At 37.9% G+C, this 20,815-nt stretch overlaps 1 protein-coding gene across 2 annotated transcripts in view; it reads left to right on the forward strand.

Annotated features, from left to right (window-relative positions):
- Positions 1-20,815, forward strand: part of RAPGEF2 (Rap guanine nucleotide exchange factor 2) — a 93,959-nt gene that overhangs the window by 50,943 nt on the left and 22,201 nt on the right. For both annotated transcript variants that reach the window (XM_021101305.1, XM_013978701.2), the window contains exons 4-12: positions 3,528-3,664; positions 4,540-4,698; positions 10,409-10,561; positions 10,832-10,996; positions 13,948-14,055; positions 14,157-14,360; positions 14,463-14,571; positions 15,311-15,557; positions 19,864-20,021. In XM_021101305.1, the coding sequence (XP_020956964.1) occupies positions 3,528-3,664; positions 4,540-4,698; positions 10,409-10,561; positions 10,832-10,996; positions 13,948-14,055; positions 14,157-14,360; positions 14,463-14,571; positions 15,311-15,557; positions 19,864-20,021 (1,440 nt within the window). The remainder of the gene's footprint in view (positions 1-3,527; positions 3,665-4,539; positions 4,699-10,408; positions 10,562-10,831; positions 10,997-13,947; positions 14,056-14,156; positions 14,361-14,462; positions 14,572-15,310; positions 15,558-19,863; positions 20,022-20,815) is intronic.

Raw genomic sequence — 20,815 nt, forward strand, 5'->3', positions numbered from 1 at the left:
AAAGATGAGAATTGAAAAATTTCCCTTTGGGTCCCCATCAATTCTTAGATATGCCTTTGTTTTAATTTAATACTTTGGAGTTGCTCTCCAGCTCAGAGCTTTTGTAAGTATTGAATTGTTATGATTTTTTTTTCTGTTTGTTTCTTTTGAGGCCTTGACACATTAAGGTAGAGAACTGCTCTGATTTCTTTCAAAGAATTTTTTTTTGTTCCGTGCTTAGTATACCACACACACACACACACACACACACACACACACACACACACACACACAATCCATAGATTTTTAAAAACCCTCTTAATTATTTCTTACATAAAATTAAACTAAAGCAATAAGATAATTAAAGCTTCTGGTATCTTTAGGTTGATTATTTAACTTTGTGTTATATTGATGAGAAAAAGCAAAGCCTTTTAAATGTCTAATATTTTTCATAAAGAGGAATATTTCTTTTCTAACAAAGTAAGATCACACTGAAGATAGACAGATTCTTCCAGGCAATATAGAATAAAGTAGTCCTAGTTCTCCATCCATGGCCGCTTCATTCTGTACATCCTGGGATCTATCTTATTACCCTTTCCAAGCCCCTGAATTCTTGGCTATGATAATCCCTTTAACTCTGTATGATTCCTGTGGCATTACTGGGGTTTATGTTGAGCCCTGTAGTCAAATGCTTCCTTATTTTTTTGCTTTTTAGGGCCAAAGCTGTGGCATATGGAAGTTCTAGGCTAGGGGTCAAATCAGAGCTAAAGCTTCTGGTCTACACCACAGCCATAACAACATAGGATCTGAGCCATGTCTATGACCTACACCGCAGCTCACAGCAACACAGGATCCTCGACCTACTGAGCAGGGCCAGGAATAAACCCACATCCTCATGGATACTAATCGGATTCTTTACTGCTGAGCCACAACAGGAACTCTGAAATGCTTCCATTTTATACTTATTATTTTTTAAAAAATTGGTGATAGAAATTATTTTTTTAACTGCTATAATCCTCCAGTGTAATAAATAATAGAATAGAAGCCATCACAACATCAGGGATGCCATTATTGAGTTTTGGAGAGTTTTAAAATCCTTTGGGTGCTGGTTAAGCATTTATTTATTTTTAGTTTTTCAACTGAGCCTGGAGAATTACGTATCTTTACTGTTATTACACCTTCTCTGTCTCCTTTCTTAACTTATTATTATATGTGATAGACAGGTATTTTCTATCCTTTTATGTTTTTTTCTAATTTAAGTCACTACTCATATATCACAAATTGATTCCAATGGAGTAGGAAACTGTCTAAAAGCAAGACAAACGTCCGTGCAAACACTTCAGATCATTACTGCAAGTATTGGTGAATGTGTTTTATTCTTCACATTCATAGACTTCATACTCTCCACATGGTGGTAATTTGACGTTTATTTTTCATCTGAACACATAACATTAAATTTAAAACATTTCTACAATTAATTTATGGTCTCATATTTTTCTTAAGGTCATGAGTCTTTGCTTCTCCAAGGAAATTTAGCTCTTACTAGGAAAGGAAAAAACTGTGTGGTCTATAGTAAGGAATGGGGGATGATGGCTGAAGAAAACAGAGGCTGGTAACAGCAGAACTATCTGTGAGGGGCCAGTCATAGGACCACAATATGTTCATTTGCCATTAGGTTTCCTATCATCTATAAAACAATGAATCCTGCCTCTCGCAGGCAGTAGACATGGTCATATCTTGCAGCAGTATTCAACATTGCTTCATAGCTGCCCTCAGGTATAAATACACTTTGAGGTATGACACAAACACAGCTACTCATTCCAGGAATAAAAGTTTCACTGAACAGAACCTCTTCTTTCTGTCAGTGGTGTACTTTAATATTCTTGCTCCATCTTTTTTTAAAATGCTGGTTTCCAGAGTAAATTGATTTCCTGATGCATCAGTCTGGGTCAGGTTGAAGAACATTGTTTTATTGGACAGAGGCCCTGGGTACCACTTATCATTGTTATTCTTCTGATTACCAGAGCCGCCCCCTATAATGGAAAGTCTCATACAGGAAGGATGACGTAGGGTCTGATCAGAACAGACATTACCAAGCTGGACCAGAGAAAAACACCTAGCCTGACCTTGTGGAAATGCAGTGTTTTTACAAAACAAACCTGTGTATTATGCATTGTTTTTTATAGTTAACAAACTATATCCAGTGACATAAAATTTGTCACCAAATTCTAAAAAGTAGAGGGGATATTTTCATTCTGTGGGGGCAAGAAAAATGTAGCAGAATTTTTACATAGCCAAAAGTTCAAAAGCTGCCATGAATATGATAATAATGACAACAATAGCAGTTCTCAGTAATAACACTCTGTGCTAAGGACTTACTCATCTCAGTTGCATTTGATCCTCTGAAATATCCAATAAAGGTGGGCATTATATATATATATATTTTATGGCTGCACCTATGGTACATGGACGTTCCTGGGCTGGGGTAGAATTGGATCTACAGCTGCAGGCCTACATCACAGCCACAGCAACACCAGATCTGAGCCACATTTGCATCCTACACCATAGCTTGCAGCAACGCCAGATTCTTAACCCATTGAGCGAGGCCAGGGATCAAACCTGCATCCTTATGGACACTGTGTTGGGTTTTTAACCCAATGAGTCACAATGGGAGCTCCTATAATTATTATTCTTTTATAAATGCGAGAAACATACTTTAAGGAAATGAATCAACTTTTCCAAAGTATTACAGCCAATGAGTGCTCATTTGCTGTGTGACACACCCCCTGAGCTCTTACCACCACCTGTGATGTCCAGCCTGAATCGTATCACTGCCACCTCCTAATTACAGGACTTTGAGCCACTGTTTCCTCCCTGTGATATGAAGAGGAAACAGGCATCTTATAGAGCCATGGTGAGGAGGGAGGAAAGAACTTAGTAGGTACCTAGACCAAAGGAGAAGCTTTATCCATAGTGTTGCTGAAGGAAGAGTGATCCAGTTTTGTTCCTGTCCATCTGTAGGATACTAAACCCTATATCACTTGTCATTTGCATTTATTCTATAATGTTGTAAACTTTTTAATTGATTACTTTTTATGGATTTGTTTGATCGGCGGTTTCTGTTGTTTTGGGCATCTCGTCACCCAGAGGCACCAGAATGGACCTGCTGACCTTTGGCAGAATTTTCAGAACTCTGTTTCACTTCAGCATACTGTTTCATTCCTTAATAAGCCTTGATAAGGTCACAGCTTATTTTCCATAAAACTCCCCATTTGAAGTTTGTTAAGTTCTTCATTCCCATTGGAATGTGCGTTATATTGTGTACTGTTGCTCCAGAATTGACAAGGAAACGTCACCATCTCCACGGTGACAGAATTCTTTATGCAACTGCAAGAAATTCAGCTTATGCTAAAGATATTTAAAGTTATTGTGTTGCTCAACAGGCAGAATTGTGGGGCACGTAAAAAGAAAGAATCTTCAGGCATTCTTTCTGAATGCTTGTTTTTGAAAATAGTTGTCATTTTCGCAACCTGTCTTCTGCTTTTCAGAACAACTCCTGGAGTTTATGCACCAGTTGCCTGCCTTCGCCAATATGACGATGTCTGTGAGACGGGAGCTGTGTGCTGTGATGGTATTTGCGGTGGTGGAAAGAGCCGGGACCATCGTGTTAAATGATGGTGAAGAGGTTGGGACCTATTTCTACCACTTACAAATTTTCTTTTGAGGTTCTCTCAATAAAGCAGAGGAACAAAAACCCCATTCTTCTTTCCTCTTTAAAAACAGTGGGCAACAATGAGTTTGAATCATTCAAAAATTATGATACACTCTTTGTTGTGTCAGAATATTCCAAATCCATTAGTTTATTTTCTGTTATTTGCAATATGTCGTATGATATTAGTAGACGTATACTGAGGTTTTAAGTTTTCAGGTTTTGTGAATTAAATATTCATCGTATATAGTGCCTCTTGTCTGAACAAAATGCTATTCTTTTTTTTCTTTTTTTTTTTGTCTTTTCAGGGCTGCACCCACGGCATATGGAGGTTCCCAGGATAGGAGTTCAATTGCAGCTGTAGCCGCCAACCTACACCACAGCGACACCAGATCCAAGCCACGTCTGTGACCTACACCACAGTTCATGGCAATGCTGGATCCTTAACCCACTGAGGGAGGCTAAGGATCAAGTCTGCAACCTCATAGATCCTCAGATTAATTTCTGTTGAGCCACAATGGGAACTTCCAAAATGCTATTCTTATTGAGGTCATCATTTCATCTTGTCTGCATGTGTTTTGGGGAACAGGAGAAAGTTTTTTCCTTGTGTAGTTTTAGAGAAGAATATCCAGTCATTAGGGGAACAGGCTGTGGTGTACCCCAGTCAGGCCTCTGAAAACCCAGGTTGCAGGGCTGTTGTTCTGTGAACTTGGCCAGTGGTCAGTGGTACTTGATGTATTTGCTCCCCCTTTAAAATGAAAGATCTAAATCATTTGTGGGGACCATTCCAGCATTTACAGCTTCATGATCTTGATGTTATTTTCTGCTTTATCTTCATTGTGTGGAACTAGCTGGACTCCTGGTCAGTGATTCTGAATGGTTCTGTGGAAGTGACTTATCCAGATGGAAAAGCAGAAATACTTTGTATGGGAAACAGTTTCGGTGTCTCTCCAACCATGGATAAAGAGTACATGAAAGGAGTAATGAGGACGAAGGTGGATGACTGCCAGGTATAAACTACTTGAAAAATGTATATTTGATGCTTAATGAAGGGCACTTACATATGCAGTTCTGGGAAGAGTTTTCTACATGTATGAATTGGCCATCTTTTAGATTTTAAGGTAGAACCATCACTTTTGGTATTATCATGCTCTAGGAAATTCAAAATAAATCTCCCTGAAAGTCATTCAGACTCCACAGAACTCTGTAAATGTGTCATATTTTTAAAAAAGGTGTTCTGAAGTGGGTTGAAGATAAGAATGAATAGAATGTGTTATTGTGCCAGTGTGCCCCCATTTCCTCTGTTAGAGCCACCATCTTTAGGTTCTTATTTAAAAAAAAATTAAAAATAAAGGAAATATTAAAAAGGCATTCTGTAAATATGGTACTTTAAAAATTCCATCAATAATAACTGATAATCTATTCAACAAAAAATACAGAAGTAAAAATGCCCATCGTTAAATTATATGTATATTAATAAAGATGAAGTGATATAGTTATGCAGTGTTTTTATTTATATACATACAAGGTGAGGGATTGATGTTACAGGTCATGAAAATTAATCACAGTATGAAAGACTTGCTAATAAAAAAAGATTGCTAATAAAAAGAAAAATGTCAGTATTGATACTATGTTAATATTCATTATTTAAAAGCATTTAATAAAAGCCTAGAGAAAATATTGAGTTCAAGTGTGAAATTGAATTATATTGATCTAACTGGTAACCTCTATATTAGTGTGAAATAAATTTAAGATGATTTCATTATCATTATTTATAGTTTGTCTTCTTAAAAAATTGTCCTTGAAAGATAAAACATTTCAGTATAGGTAAACCAAAAGAATTGACTTATGCTAATTAATGTTATATGCTCATTGTATTTATTAGTCTACAGTCTGAAATATATCTGAATATAGTTTATTCTAAAAGAACATCATTGAATTTTCATGGTATCTAATAAATGTAAAATAAGGTTCATTTAAATTTTCATTTTAAACATCTTACTAAAAAGAAAAGTGGCCATGGCTATAAATAAAATAATGTTACCTAGAGAATAATTTTTCTAAATAATTCCTCCAGTGAGCACCATAGAGAAAAAAAAAAAAAAAAAGACTATGAACTCAGTGTTTTGACTAGGTAATGCCAGAAGAGCCTTCTAAATATAGCCAACTGTCCATTATTTGGCATAAAGCAGGAAAGCAAAGAGTGGGGAAATATCAAAGTCCTTATTTGTTCTCAAATTGTGTATTTAAAAGGAGTTAAATGTGATATTTCAGCTTCAGAATTAAATTCAAAGAAAGAAGCCAACTTGAGTCAAAATAAACTAGAAAAGGAGTTTCCGTTGTGGCTCAGCAGGTTAAGAACCGACATAGTCTCTGTGAGGATGTGAGTTCGATCCCTGCCTCGTTCAGTGGGTTAAGGATCTGGCATTGCTGTGAGCTGTGACATAGGTCACAGCTGCCATTCCAATTCGACCCATGGCCTGGGAACTTCCATATGCAAAAAAAGCAGGTGCGGCCATAAAAAGAATAAAACAATTAAAAAACAAACAACCCCCCCCGCCCCAGCAAAAATCACCCTTGTATTTCCACCGACACACTGGCTCAGGCCTGATGTTCATTTCTTCCTTATTAGAACAGAAATGGAGAGGGAATTTAGATATTTTAACATAAATGCCTATCTGGGATAGTATTTGTGTTTCTGTCAAAATGTTTATTATTTGCCAGAAAGTGCGCATGTCAGACCCTCCTCTGGCTGGGGGGAGAAAAGAAAGCAATGAGAATCTAATTTTTCATTCATCCATAAAATGATCTCCAAGAGTGCCTGTCATTCTGGGCCCACTCTAGACAGTCCACAGTTATTGCATGAAATGAGCAGAAATGAGGTCCCCTTTACCAGGAAGAAGCCACTTTGGATAGGATTGGCCCTTCTTTTCTAACAGTTCATTGGGTTCTGAAAATCAGTCCTGGGTTATGGGGTATATAGTTGAACCCATGTTAAGCCTGAGGACACAGCTGTGAATGGATTCAGTTAGGTGTTTATTTCTGTTGCGGCCCCTGGTCCACTCACTGTTGTGTTTGCTCTGGATCCCTCCTGTGTGTCTCCGCTTCCTGCTCTTGTCCTGTGGTGCCCGTTCTCATTTCCCTGTTGGGTTTGCAGGACAAAGCCAGGGCCAGGCATATAGGTCTGAGATACCAAGAGACTGGCGGTGGTTTTCCATACCCCACTCATGTCTTTTTCTTTTCCTTCTTCCTCTCTTCTCCTTTCCTCCTCTCCTCCTCCTTTGTCCTCACCCACTTTCCTTCTCCACCACTCATGTCTTAGGCCTACCAGTGACACCCAGGCATGGCTTAGCCCTGCCCTGCACCCTTCACTGGGGAATGAATGCTTAGATACCTGTGTGAATAGTTAGGGATGAACTTCCTTGCAGATGCAGAGTGCCCATTTAAATAGACCTAACCTCTTAGGTAACTCTGTTAGACTCACCTTTTCCTGAAACATGAGAGCTAGTGATGCTTTGAATTTTAGAAGTAGTTTTGGAAGAAAAAGCAGTTGGGTGGATATGCTGAAAGTTGACCATTCTGTATGTTAAAGTTACTTCATTCTTTTATCGTTTTTAATATTTTTACTAAATAAGAGTTGTGATGACATGTGCCCTAAAGAAAAGAATCCTGTGACAAATTGCTTTCTGCCTTTTATAAGTGAAGTCTTGCTTGAATTTTTATTTCATATCACAGTGCCAAGATCATATAGCACTTTCACCTGTTAACAGCTTTCTGAAGAATAAAGCCACACTAGAAAATTATGTGTATAACTCACAAATTTTCAACTGGCTTCATCAAACCAGTTAAAATCATATTTTACCTATAAATTTAATGTTATCTCTACAAAAGCCTTTTTTTTTTTTTTTTTTTTTTTTTTTTTTTTTAAGGGCCATACCCACAGCATATGGACGTTCCCAGGCTAGGAGTCAAATCAGAGCTGCAGTTGCCAGCCTTTGGCACAGCCACAACGACACAGGATCCTTAACCCATGAGTGGGGCCAGGGATTGAACCTGCATCCTCATGGATACTAGTTGAGTTTGTTACTGCTGAGCCACAACAGGAACTCCCTCTACAAACTTCTTAAAGGGGAAATAAATCTGCTAATAAAAAATGAGTGTTTTCATCTAAATTTTTTTCTTTTGAGATATCAGTTCTGGATGGCCATATTAGAAATTCAATTTGGGATTCGTCATTTTCCTTTTTCCGTTTTGGATGGTATTTCAGTTTGCTGCAGAAGAAATGCCAAAAATATCTGTCTTGATGTTAAGAATTTCAGATCAAATGTATTCTAATTTCTTTAAGTCCTTAGACAAGAAGTTTAATTTTAGTACGTTTCTCTTCAAAAAGTAGTTTCATTTTATCTATCCACTTACTTGTTTTAACTCAGGGATATACTTCTTTTTTAGGAGATAAATGAGAAAAATGATATAATTATGTTCTCTAAAACTGAGTATAAGAAAAAACACCTAAAATTATTTGGAGCCCTGGGAATAATTTTGTCACCATGTTAAAAGAAAAAAATTACAACCTTTTTGAGGAGTTCCCATCATGGCTCAGCAGAAACAAACCTGACTAGTATCCATGAAGATGTGGGTTCAATTCCTGGCCTTGCACAATGGGTTAAGGATCCAGCATTGCTATCAGCTGTGGTGTAGGTCACAGATGTGGCTCGGATCTGGCATTGCTGTGGCTGTGTTGTAGGCTGGCAGCTATAGCTCTGATTTGACTCCTAGCCTGGGACCTTCCATATGCCGTGGGTACGGCCCTGAAAAGAAAAAAAAAAAAAAAATTGAAACAAGAAACTAAAGACCACATATTTCAAACATATACACTCCTATAGTCAGTATATTTGTTGTGGGGGGGCAGGCATTTTTAAAAAAAATAAACAATCCAGAGTTACTTAAAAGAAAAGCCTATGCTTTTTGAATTTTAAATTTTTGATTCTAGACTCTAATAAAAAAATTAGTGAGATTATATTCACTAGCCCAGTGGAAGAAACAATATCATAGGATGAAGTTTCTAGAGTGTAAACTGCTGTTGCTGCTTCTATAAAAAAGCTTTATTGATTATGCAGAAATTATGGAAAATATAGAAAAGTGTATTAAAGACTGGAAGTCATTTGTAATTTGCATTGCTCACAAATAATAATTTTTTCTTGTAGTGTAAGATTTTGATACGCATGTATAATGTTTTTAAGTTAGCAAGCCTGTGATTATGAAACACTGGGCGATTAGCATGCCACTGCTGCAGCTGTTTCCTCATCTGTTCAGTGAGAAGGATAATACTACTTTCATTGTGGAATGATTGGGAGGTTAAAATGAGAAAGTTCCTGAAAGCAACTTCAATATGATGGTGATAGTAATGAAGTCATCATTATCACTAAAATCATTATTATAATAGTTGATTTTTTAAGCTTTCAAAAAGTTTAATGTAGGAGTTCCCATTGTAGCATAGCAGAAATGAATCTGACTAGGATCCATGAGGATGCAGGTTCGATCCCTGGCCTTGCTCAGTGGGTCAGGGATCCGGTGTTGCTGTGGTGTAGATCACAGATGCGACTTGGATCCTGCATTGCTGTGGCTGTGGTGTAGGTTGGCAGCTGTAGCTCCGATTTGCCCCCTGGCCTGGTAACTTCCATATGCCACACCTGTGCCCTAAAAAAGCCAAAAAAAAAAAAAAAAAAATGAATGTAATGTTATCAGCATTGAATGAGAACTCCAAATGTCCCGTGAAAATATGATTTGAGGTGGCTATAGCATCTTTTCTCCTACACACCCTGTAATTTAAACATTCCCTCTTTTCACATTATAGGAAAAAAGAAATTCCATCCTTTCTGCATTCCTAAGAGATTTTGAAATAAGTATAGATTATTCAAAATTCAGGGAAGACAATAATTTTTATTTATTTAAGAATGTACTCTGACCTCTGGTTACTTTTTAGAGCTTCCTATAATTCATTCTTAACTTTCTTTAAAGCTACTAAGAATTAAATGGTTTTCCCTGAGCCCTGAAATTTTTTATATTTGGGGTCATGGAGGAGTAATTGCTTGATGTGCATATTATTGTTAACTTTTCTTTAAGGGCAAGGATTAACCTTGGTACCAGTTATGAGGAATAATTATTTGAGCTTAATTAAGTATGTGACTTGCTTAGCAGGGCTTATTGAATGTACCTTCTAAAATGGTTTATCAATATAATTAGCAAATTTATTATATCTACTGCACAGGTATCTGAATTTTGATGTCTTTATTAAAATTGCCTTTATTTTAAAATCGCTGCTTTCAAAAACCTTTTCACGTTTTTGAAACCCACTAAATGATAATTATGTCCTTATATCTATCCAAAAAGTCCATTCTCTTTCCCCGGTGTTTTTGAGTTGTCAAAGAAGGGGCATGAAAAAGGATTATTCTAATTTTATCTTAGGATTTTTTTAATTGTTAAGATTGTTAATATAAGCTACATATAAATATTCTAAAAATGAGACTTTTCTTGACTGAAGAAGAAATACATTAAAAGGTAGAGGAATCCAGTGGAGGTTCATTACCACACTCATTTTAGAAAGTATAGGAAAGACAGGGAAAAATGTCAGTGTTAAATAATTAAAACATTGAGTTATTAGTACTGCTGGCTCTCTCGCAAGCACGTAATCATTAACATGTGACTTATATCTTATCCCAGTTTGTCTGCATAGCCCAGCAAGACTATTGCCGTATCCTGAATCAAGTAGAAAAGAACATGCAAAAAGTTGAAGAGGAAGGAGAAATTGTCATGGTGAAGGAGCACCGAGAGCTTGACCGAACTGGAACAAGGAAGGGGCATATAGTCATCAAGGTGAGACAAGCGTACCTCTGTCCCATGGCAGGGAGCCTTTTGGTGGTATCACTTATGACCATTTCAGATGTTCTCCTTCCCCATTTTTGTGCATGTTCTCTTAAATGTTATCAGTTGTAAAAAAAATCTTTATCTTTCCTGATGGACAGCAGTATTATTCATTACTCTATATGTTACTACCCAGTGCATCTTCTGTTGAAGATTTGAAATCGAGGTACCACATGGATACTTTTTGTATGGGATGGTGATGAAACCTTTGCTTCATTACAGGGCACCTCAGAAAGATTAACAATGCATCTGGTGGAAGAGCATTCGGTGGTGGATCCGACATTCATAGAAGACTTCCTGTTGACCTATAGGACTTTTCTCTGTAGCCCCATGGAAGTGGGCAAAAAGTTATTGGAGTGGTTTAACGACCCGAGCCTCAGGGATAAGGTGGGGCATATATTCTAGTTTCCTTTCAAATAGGAAATATTCAGATATAAAGTTATGGGTACTTTAACAGATATATAATATATAGTGTGTGTGAATGTATATTTGTCATAGCACCTATGTTCAAATTAATGGAATAAGAGAATGTACTTTTTAAGCAAAAAAAGAAAACAATGAAGAATATTAGTTCTTGTTATAGATTTCCAAGTTCAGCTCTAGAATTTTTTTTTTTTTTTTTTTAATGCAAAGGCCAGAATTCTCTCCTGGCTCAGTGCGTTAAGGATCCAGCATTGTCACTGCTGTGGCTTTGGTTACAGCTGTGGCATAGGTTTGATCCCTGATCTGGGAACTTTCACCTTCCATGGGTGTAGCTAGTACATACATACATATATACATACATACAAATAAATACATGCACGCAAAAGACCAATACATTGGCCAACACATGTTTAAACCTTAGCTCTGTTGCACATTCTGTTTAAACACAGCCCCCAAACCTCTAGGCTCCATGAGAATCTGCATCCTCTAGGTCAGTAGGTGGCCAGTGTTCCCCAGATAAAAATTATAGGTTTTTCTCTTGGCACCAGAGCAGGATCTCCTTACAAGCATTGCAGGCTGGCAGGCCTCAGGCAAGTAATCCTGAGCAGACCCTCTCCTGCAGCTCTCGAGTTAAGCTCTTTTTCAAGGCCAAGTAGGTGATGTACCTCATCCTATGAGGTTTGAGCATTAACCATCCATCCTGTCGTTGGTTCTCCTTCTATGTGATGGTGGATATGTGGTGAGCTTGGCAGAGGCAGGGTGGGCCAATCCGGGACAGGGGCTAACAGTGAGAGGCCTCCAGCTTCAGCACAGGCTCCGCAGCTGACTAGCCCGTGGCCTGAGAGAAGCCGTGTGGACAGTGATGCTCTTCATTTCAGACCCTGCGAGTCACAGGCTTACAAGATCTCAGCCGAGCCCTTTAGCCATAAAGACTTGGTTTGAGCATTGCCTCTGCATTTGCCTTATGTGTTGGCTGATCCTCTTGACATTCAGGTCTTTGCCTGTAAAATAATAACTGGCATCCTTTTGTGAATATGCAGAGTAGAAGCTGTTCATTGTGCTGTTCACTTAAAGGTGCTGGTGGTGGTGGTAGTCGATAGTGTTCAGTTTGATTTTTTTTTGACCGTGCCACAGCATGCAGAAGTGCCTAGGCCGAGGGTTGAACCCATGCCACAGCAGTGACCCAAGCTACAGCAGTGACAAAGCTGGATGCTGCTGGGTCACCAAGGAACTCCCTCAGTTTATGATTTATGAATCTCATTTTTCTAACCTGTAATGTGACTAAGACTTTCAGTTTGCTTCTCAGCTACAAAATTTTAATTTTATGAAAAGGCCTGGTGTGATGGGTATGATTTCAGGGGAGATGATCATCTCTGTTTCCTAAATTTGAAAAATGGGCATTAGTGATAATAAAAGACAAAAAATTAATATAAGTAATAAGATTTGGCTTCTGGGTGATTAGTCAGATTATATAAGAATTTGTCACAGTGTGTGAGTTGCAAATAATATTTTAACTGTAGTTCAAGGTGAACTGTATACTGGCACTTCAGTTTCTTTACTGCCAGAATAGCATGCTTAATTCCCCACATTGATTAAGAGGTTAGTTAATGTTTGATAACAGTGCTGTAGAAAATCTCTTTTATCATGTTATTCAACCTTTAGAAAATTAAACTCATATAAAATAAAACAAGTACTTTTATATTTAAAGTTGCAGTTATACTCACACTTCATTTAGCAAAATGTTATGAGAATTTACTCTGTGCCAGGTGTCATTTTAAATATGAAGGATGGGAGTCCCCCAGTGGCTCAGCAGGTTAAGAATCCAGCATTGTCACTGCTGTGGCACAGATTCGATCCCTGGCCCAGGAACCTCCACATGCCTCAGAAAGGCCAAAAAATAGATAAAAACAAAAAAAATCATTAAAAACAAAAAAACAAAAAACAATAGAAGGAGTTCCCTTTGTGGTCAACAACTTACGAACCTGACTAGTATCCTGAGGACATGGGTTTGATCCCGGGCCTCGCTCAGTAAGGACCCGGTGTTGCCATGAGCTGTGGTGTAGGTCGCAGACACGGCTCAGATCCTGAGTTACTGTGGTTGTGGTGTAGGCTGGCAGCTGCAGCTTTGATTTGACCCCTAACCTGGGAACCTCCATATGCTGCAGGTGCAGCCATAAAAAGAAAAAAGTAATAATGATAAGTTAATTAATTAATATGAAGAATTCCCTTAGAACCTAACAGATAAAGTGGTTGTCTTCATGGAACTTATAGTCTAATGAACATCACACAGTTCTTGCTGGTACAAAACATATATTCTGCAGCTGTGAATATGCGCGTTGTGCTGTATAAAGGTGCGGGGCTCAGTGAAAGTGTGTGCAGGGTCAGAAAAGCTACTTACTCAATGTTCCTCAGAACTGTAGATGTTAAAGCCCCGAAACTTTAATGTTAGCAAATACCAAACTCCCAGAACTCCCTCCAGCTCCTTTCCTTTATAACTTGTCCCCTTGAAGATTGTTCTAGGCTTAACACTATTCATCCCTTTTGTCTCTTTTATTTTTTAGTTCCTGTCTTCTTTGTCTCATACTAGTTTATTTTGATTTTGCTATTGCTTTGTTTTTGTTGTGACCTGTTTCAAACGTGTTTTTTGAGAAAGCAAGATATCAGTTAATTACTATCCTTCACAGTTTCCAAACCCTTCCTGGCAAAACAACATACAGTCCATGTTCAAAGTGTTAATAGATATTTTCAGAAGGTCATTTTCTCTTGAATAAAGTCTGTGGGTTTCTGTTGTCGCTTTTCTTATTCTTTGTTATTAGGTAAATTGTTTGTTGGATATCTTTTTTGACATGACTTTAATCACAGATTTTTAGCACTGAAAAGAAGAAAACCTATGAAAAATAATTGATTTTTTCCAGGTGACACGGGTAGTATTATTGTGGGTGAATAATCACTTCAATGACTTTGAAGGGGATCCTGCGATGACTCGATTTCTGGAAGAATTTGAAAATAATCTGGAACGAGAGGTAATATTTGTGCTTTAAAAAAAAAAAAAAAAAAAAGCCATCTGCTTGATGTTCATTGTATCCAGCCTACCTGTGAAACCACTCTTTCTGAATTCTCGTAGAAAATGGGTGGACATCTAAGGCTGTTAAATATTGCATGTGCAGCTAAAGCAAAAAGAAGATTGATGACCCTAACAAAACCATCCCGAGAAGCCCCTTTGCCTTTTATCTTGCTCGGAGGCTCAGAGAAAGGCTTTGGGATCTTTGTCGACAGTGTTGATTCAGGGAGCAAAGCAACTGAGGCGGGCTTAAAACGAGGGGATCAGGTACGGTATTTCTAAATCCATACTTAAGGGTCAGAATTAGTGTCTTTTTCCCACTTGTCATCTACTGGGATGCTGAAATACATTTTATAATTTTATTTTCAGATATTAGAAGTGAATGGTCAAAACTTTGAAAATATTCAGCTGTCAAAAGCCATGGAAATTCTTAGAAATAACACACACTTATCTATCACTGTGAAAACCAATTTATTTGGTAAGTATTTGGCACTTTTTGCGTCCTTTCATTTTTCTCCTTTTGGTCTTTTTCTTTAACATTTAGGTCTTCATCGTGACAAAAGTCATTTTTATAATTTAAACATAAGAATCGAAAGTGTATAGTACGAGGCATAGATATAGAACGCATTATGTAAATGTAATTAGATCTCAATCAGAATCTTACTTGAGAACCGTAACATTATTTTTGTTGATGTTTTCATTGATAAAAATTTTAAATGCCTATATATTTAAAGAGTGTAATGCTTTCGCTTATTCTAAGTGGAAATGATAGAAAACATGCAAAAGCCGATTCCTGGTGTCATTCATTCATTGGAGTAGTGCTTTTCTGCAGAATTACAGCTTTGTTAGCTGAAGTCCATACTTTGCTTCTATTTCCAGGCTCTGTAGTTGCCTTTGAATTGTTCAGATTTCTTTTTTCTTTTTTTTTTTTTTTGTCTTTTTAGGGCCACACCCTCGGCATATGGAGGTTCCCAGGCTAGAGTTCGAATCAGAGGTGCAGCTACCAGCCTACACCACAGCCACAGCAAGACTGAGCAGAGTCTATGACCTACAGCACAACTTATGGCAATGCCGGATCCTTAACCCACTGAGCTAGGCCAGGGATGGAACCTGCATCCTCATGGATGCTAGTCAGATTCATTTCCGCTGAACCACGACGGAAACTCCTGTTCAGATTTCTTATAATGGGCATTTTGTGGTGTTTGTTTCCTTTTTAGTATTTAAAGAACTTCTAACGAGATTGTCAGAAGAGAAAAGAAATGGTGCCCCTCACCTTCCTAAAATCGGAGACATCAAAAAGGCCAGTCGCTACTCCATTCCAGATCTCGCTGTAGATGTCGAACAGGTGATAGGACTTGAAAAGGTGAATAAAAAAAGCAAAGCCAATACTGTTGGTGGAAGGAACAAGCTAAAAAAGATACTTGACAAGACTCGGATTAGCATCTTGCCACAGAAACCATATAAGTAAGTGTCTCTGCAACTTTTCTGTGCCTTATGCTACTGTGTTAACATGCAAAGATAGTAATGTGATTAGTGTTTGCACATGAGTGTAAAAAAATGACTCAAGTTTTTATTGGCTGAGCTATCTGAGAAGGAATATCGACCAATTCAGTTTGTTTTTATCCCGTTGTTTGCCACTTGCTTGCCCATCCTGGTTTTCATTGAGATAGTTTAACAACTTTCTCATTTAAACTACTTGTTTTCTCATTTGGAGAAAAATAAGAACCTGTGTTTGCTCCTGTCTCTGCCATGATGTGGCCTGGTTTCTTCTCCTGTTTCTTTGTTTCTGAGCCTCTTCTTCACCATCTGCAGCTGCTCTTTGCCAGCCAAGCCATTGCTGCTCCCAGCTGGCTACTTTTTACCCTGGCCATTCTCTTTTCCCCTCTCTCTCCTGTTTTCAGTTTTTTAGCTGTTGCCAAGACATCATCAACCAAGCACAGAACTCCTGTCCTTCTTCCCAGTGGGCTCAGCAGTCAGAATGGCAGGTGTATTCTTGAATCTCTTTTGACTATTTATTTATGCCAGGGGCGCAGACCAAAGTTGCAGGTGTCAGACTGTTTTAGCTTTGCTTGTTTGCTTGCTTATTTCTTCAAGCTAAAGCTCCTCTGTGTCTATGGATGTTTTACAAAACTCAACTGCTATCAGCCACAATTTTTTAAAATACTAAATTACATGGGTTCCTCATATTCATTTATTATATATTCCTCAAAATGCAGTGAAAGGAGATAACTTGAAAACATAGAGATAATTTTCTTTCTTTGATAATGAAGTGGATCTTCCAAGGAGCTGTACATATAAGCATTCAGGACTCTATCAAGCATTCATTAATTCCACTTCAGATAAAATTTTCATCCTAACATTAGAGAGATATGGTCTAGAATATGCTATTTGATGGGTTGAGTGTCAAACTTGCATTTTTTCCATTCAACTATAGTGATTGGTGGTTTCACATCAGCTAGAAAAGACTGCTACAGCAGAGTCCTGAGGGTTAGCAAGGAGTGTGATGGCTTTATTTATAGACTTGAGAGTATGTTTATACCAAGTAAGTTTCTAAGAGGCAGTGGATTAGGCTTACTAAATTACAGAAAACAGGAATCAATTTTTAGGGTGACCCTTCTTGATGAAAAATTCATTTTTAAGGGATAAAAAAATGTAGAATTATTACTTAAATGTAGAATTATTAGCAGTACAATAACAACAACAACAAAAATCTTAGAGTCATGTTTGACCATGAGTTAAATATGAACCTTTAAAACAATCTAACAAAAGCCAGCATGACCCTGGTGAGTATTAATAGAAATGTGATATGTAAGAGCTGGGATATAATCATCCATCGTACAGGGTGTTGGCAAAGGACACAGTATGAGAATATTATGTGTAATTTAATTCTCTCTGTGTTTAAAAAGATATTCAAGGGAGTTCCCTGGTGGTCTAGTGGTTAGGATTTGGCACTTTCATCACTGTGGCCCTGGTTCAAACCCCGGTCTGAGAACTGAGACCCCACATCAAGCTGCTGCATACTACAGCCAAAAAAATAAAAATATGTTCAAAAGCTAGAAAATGGAAAAGGAGATAATAATTAGATGTGTTGGTTTTAAAGCACTGAGGAAACCCCTTAAGCAATTTGCATTGAAGAACATGTATGACTCGTTTAAATATTTTATTATGAAGATTATTTGAAATAATACATATATGTAAAGTAATTGAAATGGAAAGAATAATTATATTTAAAAGAAGGCTCAATAAACTGTAGAATCTATTATATTGGTATGATAGATTTAATACTAGTTACTACTTCAGCTTTTCTCTCCTAGAAATCGGCGTATGTTTACAAAAAGATATTTTCTTTTGACAAAGCTACCAGAGTAATCAAGCAGATAAATCTTCTAGATATACTATTTTCCTCTCTCTCCACCCCCACACCCCGCTCTCTCTCTCTCTCTCCCTCTCTCTCCCTCTCCCTCTCCCTGTCTCTTCCTCCCTCTCCCCAACTCCCACCTCTTTCTCTCTCGAACATTATTAGTATTACAGAAGCTAAGATGCTGGATTCTGGTGGCTTGGCATCAATAGCCCAGTAGAATGATGTGGGTAGTGGGGTGGGAAGGTAGGGGGACAAGGTGAGGCAGGACGATGGTAGAAGTCAGGTCTGGTTGTCGGGTAGGGAGAGAAAGACTGCTGAGCCCAAAGTAGAGATAAAAGTCAACAGACTACATATAAAGTCAGGAAAGGTCAGAAAATGTCAGTGGCAATGAGAAAGGTCAAGAGGTCAACCAGTAAGAAGATGTGCTCAGTGGTGGAACTTTCTGAATTAAGTCTTTAATATAAAGCAGCTTCAAAAGAGTAAGAGTCCTGTATCTGTGGATGGCAGAGATGTAGGGGACAGTAGAAGTTAGCTCACCATGATAGATGTTAAAATGTGGCTGAGAAGTTCCCACTATAGCTCAGTGGGGTAAGAACTCAACATAATCTCCACGAGGATGCCAGTTCCATCCCTGGGTTAAGGATCTGGCTTTGCTGTGAGATGTAGTGTAAATCACAGATGCGGCTTGGATCCCATGTTGCTATAACTGTGGTGTATGCTGCAGCTGCAGCTCTAATTCAGCCCCTAGCCTGGGAACTTCTATATGCTGCAAGTGCAGCCCTAAAAATAAAATGTGGCTGAGAAACAGCACTGAAGAAGGCGCTCTTTGGGGCATGCCTGGCATATGGTAGTATTGAGAGCTGTCTGTGCCAGCAAGAGCCAGGTTGGCTTGTGTCCACTGTAGATGTTTCAGGTCATGTATGACATACCTTTGGCAATATAAAACCAGGTTTTTGTGGTTGAAAAATAAAATTCCACTAATAAGGTGAGGTTTTAATGTTTCACAGAAAATCAATCCTTTCTTTATATGCATGCACTTAATACACATTTAAATCTGTTGTGGGCTTACCTGTGAATTTTGAAGAATTTATACTAAAATCATCTTTAGTCTTGTCCTTACTTATTTGCCTGTGTAATTTCCACTTCCCCCCAAAAGAGAGGGAGAGTGCTGCTAGATTTTTTTTTTCATAGCTATTAAAAATGGTAGGTATTATGCTTAAGCTATATCATCTGAAAGCCTAATTGATGCCAAGTGTCTTAATTTTATTTATGACACCTTGATTTACATCCCAGCCTCATTATGATCTTCTTTTTCCTTTTTTCAAGGTATTTATACAAATCAGAGCTATAACTGTTTGCTTGTGATCTAGTTATTCTGCGTGTGCTTATTGTTGTATTATGACCATTTGCTTGTGATCTAGTTATTGTGTGTTTGTGTGTGCTTATTGTCATATTCTGATGCTTTGTTTTGAAAAGAGTTGACCTTTCAAATCTGGAAATAATGTTTTAATGTATTATTAAATCATGTCTCAAGAGTTGTCCCAAAGCTTTTATAAATGGAATTGAGTCTATCGCTATCAACATGAAGCAGTATTTCTTTCGAAACTTAAACGTTTAACTAGAAATTCTGAGTAGAGAGTTAAAAGTAAAAGTGACTCATTGGATTTCCATTGCTGCTTCTTTTGACACCAGGAAATGTCACCACACACCACTGCTTTTTTATGCCCTTTATAATTAAGAAATAATGTCCGTGTCAGGCTTTCTTTACATCTGACTTCATCCATGATCTCATTTATTTCTCTGAAACGTTGGAGAATGAAATTGGGGAAGTTTGATTTTTTTTTCCCTATTCATTTTGCTCAATTTCTTCAGTTCTTAATGATAAGATGATAAAACAGCTTATCATTCTGAGGCAGAAATCATCATTTGAGTGACTAAATGCCTTTATAAAAATGTACTTTTTCTTAAATCTACTTCCATGACTATCATCTTTTCTTGAATATATTTCTGTACTCAGAAACTATGCTAATGTTTGTTATGATTTGTCTAGTTAAAAAGACATAGATTTTAGGGAAACATACTATGTCCTTAAGAAACATAAATTGGGGAGTTCCCTGGTGGCCTAGCAGTTAAGAATCCAGTGTTGTTACAGCTGTGGAATGGGTTTGATCCCTGGCCTGGGAACTTCTTCATGCCATGGGCGCAACCAAAATGAGAAAAGAAGTTGAGTTGTATATACTTTGGCAGTAGTTGCTCTTCTAATTTACAATCCAATATATTAGTGATGTTTTTATATTAACTGCAAGTTTTATGCAATATGGTTTATTTATTGTCTGTATCTACTGTATATTGATGACTCCTGACTCTAACTTGCCACACATTTATTTTCTAACTTTCCTCTCTGTTCAGTGATATCGGGATTGGTCAGTCTCAGGACGACAGCATAGTAGGATTAAGGCAGACGAAGCACATCCCAGCTGCACTGCCCGTCAGTGGAACCTTATCCTCCAGTAATCCGGACTTACTGCAGTCCCACCATCGCATTTTAGACTTCAGTACCACTCCTGGTGAGCCCCACCCACACTGCGTTTGTTTCCCTGTCTTTTCCCCTGACCTAATGATGATGCTCTATGTATCTCTCTTAGTTGGGCGTGGGCTTTGTCAGATGCTAATAGGACAAAGGTAAATGTCAAACAGTTGAACTGATTCTTTTTTATTCTTCACACTAATTTGATGTGGCCATGGGCAAGTTAATCTCTCTGAACTTTTTTCTCTTTCATAAAGTGAAGTTAACAGGTACCACTTAGGTCATATTAAATAAAGAGGTAGAGGCTTATTTCAAGCCTGCCTCATGGGCTTTTCGCTATAAGAAAGATGGACTTTAGATTTAAGTTTTTTTGTCTTTTGCTGCCACCCTGACAACCTTACTGTTACTGTTATGATCTGGTCCATTTGCCTTTGCCTGTGGATTCTTTTGTTACCAGTAGGGCAGACTGGTACTGCAGCATGCCTGTATGTTTACTAAATGAATCCTTGAAGAAGAGTTAAAGTAATGGAGAGGAGTTCCTGTTGTGGCTCAGTGGGGACATGGTGTCTGTGAGGACACAGGTTTGATCCCTGGCCTCGCTCAGTGGGTTAAGGATCCGGCATTGCTGAAAGCTGAGATCTAGGTTGCAGATGTGGCTCACAACTGTGTTGCTGTGGTGTAGGCCAGCAGCTGCAACTCCGATTAGACCCCTAGCCTGGGAACCTCCATATGCCACAGGTGTAGCCATAAAAAAAAAAAAGTACAAGAAAGATGAAAATTTAGCATTATTTTTTTCTGAGGAGTTTTTTATTCAGATTGCTTTGCTTAATTGTT

This window comes from Sus scrofa, chromosome 8 (genome assembly GCF_000003025.6).
Source record: "Sus scrofa isolate TJ Tabasco breed Duroc chromosome 8, Sscrofa11.1, whole genome shotgun sequence".
In the NCBI taxonomy this organism is placed as follows: Eukaryota; Metazoa; Chordata; class Mammalia; order Artiodactyla; family Suidae; genus Sus; species Sus scrofa.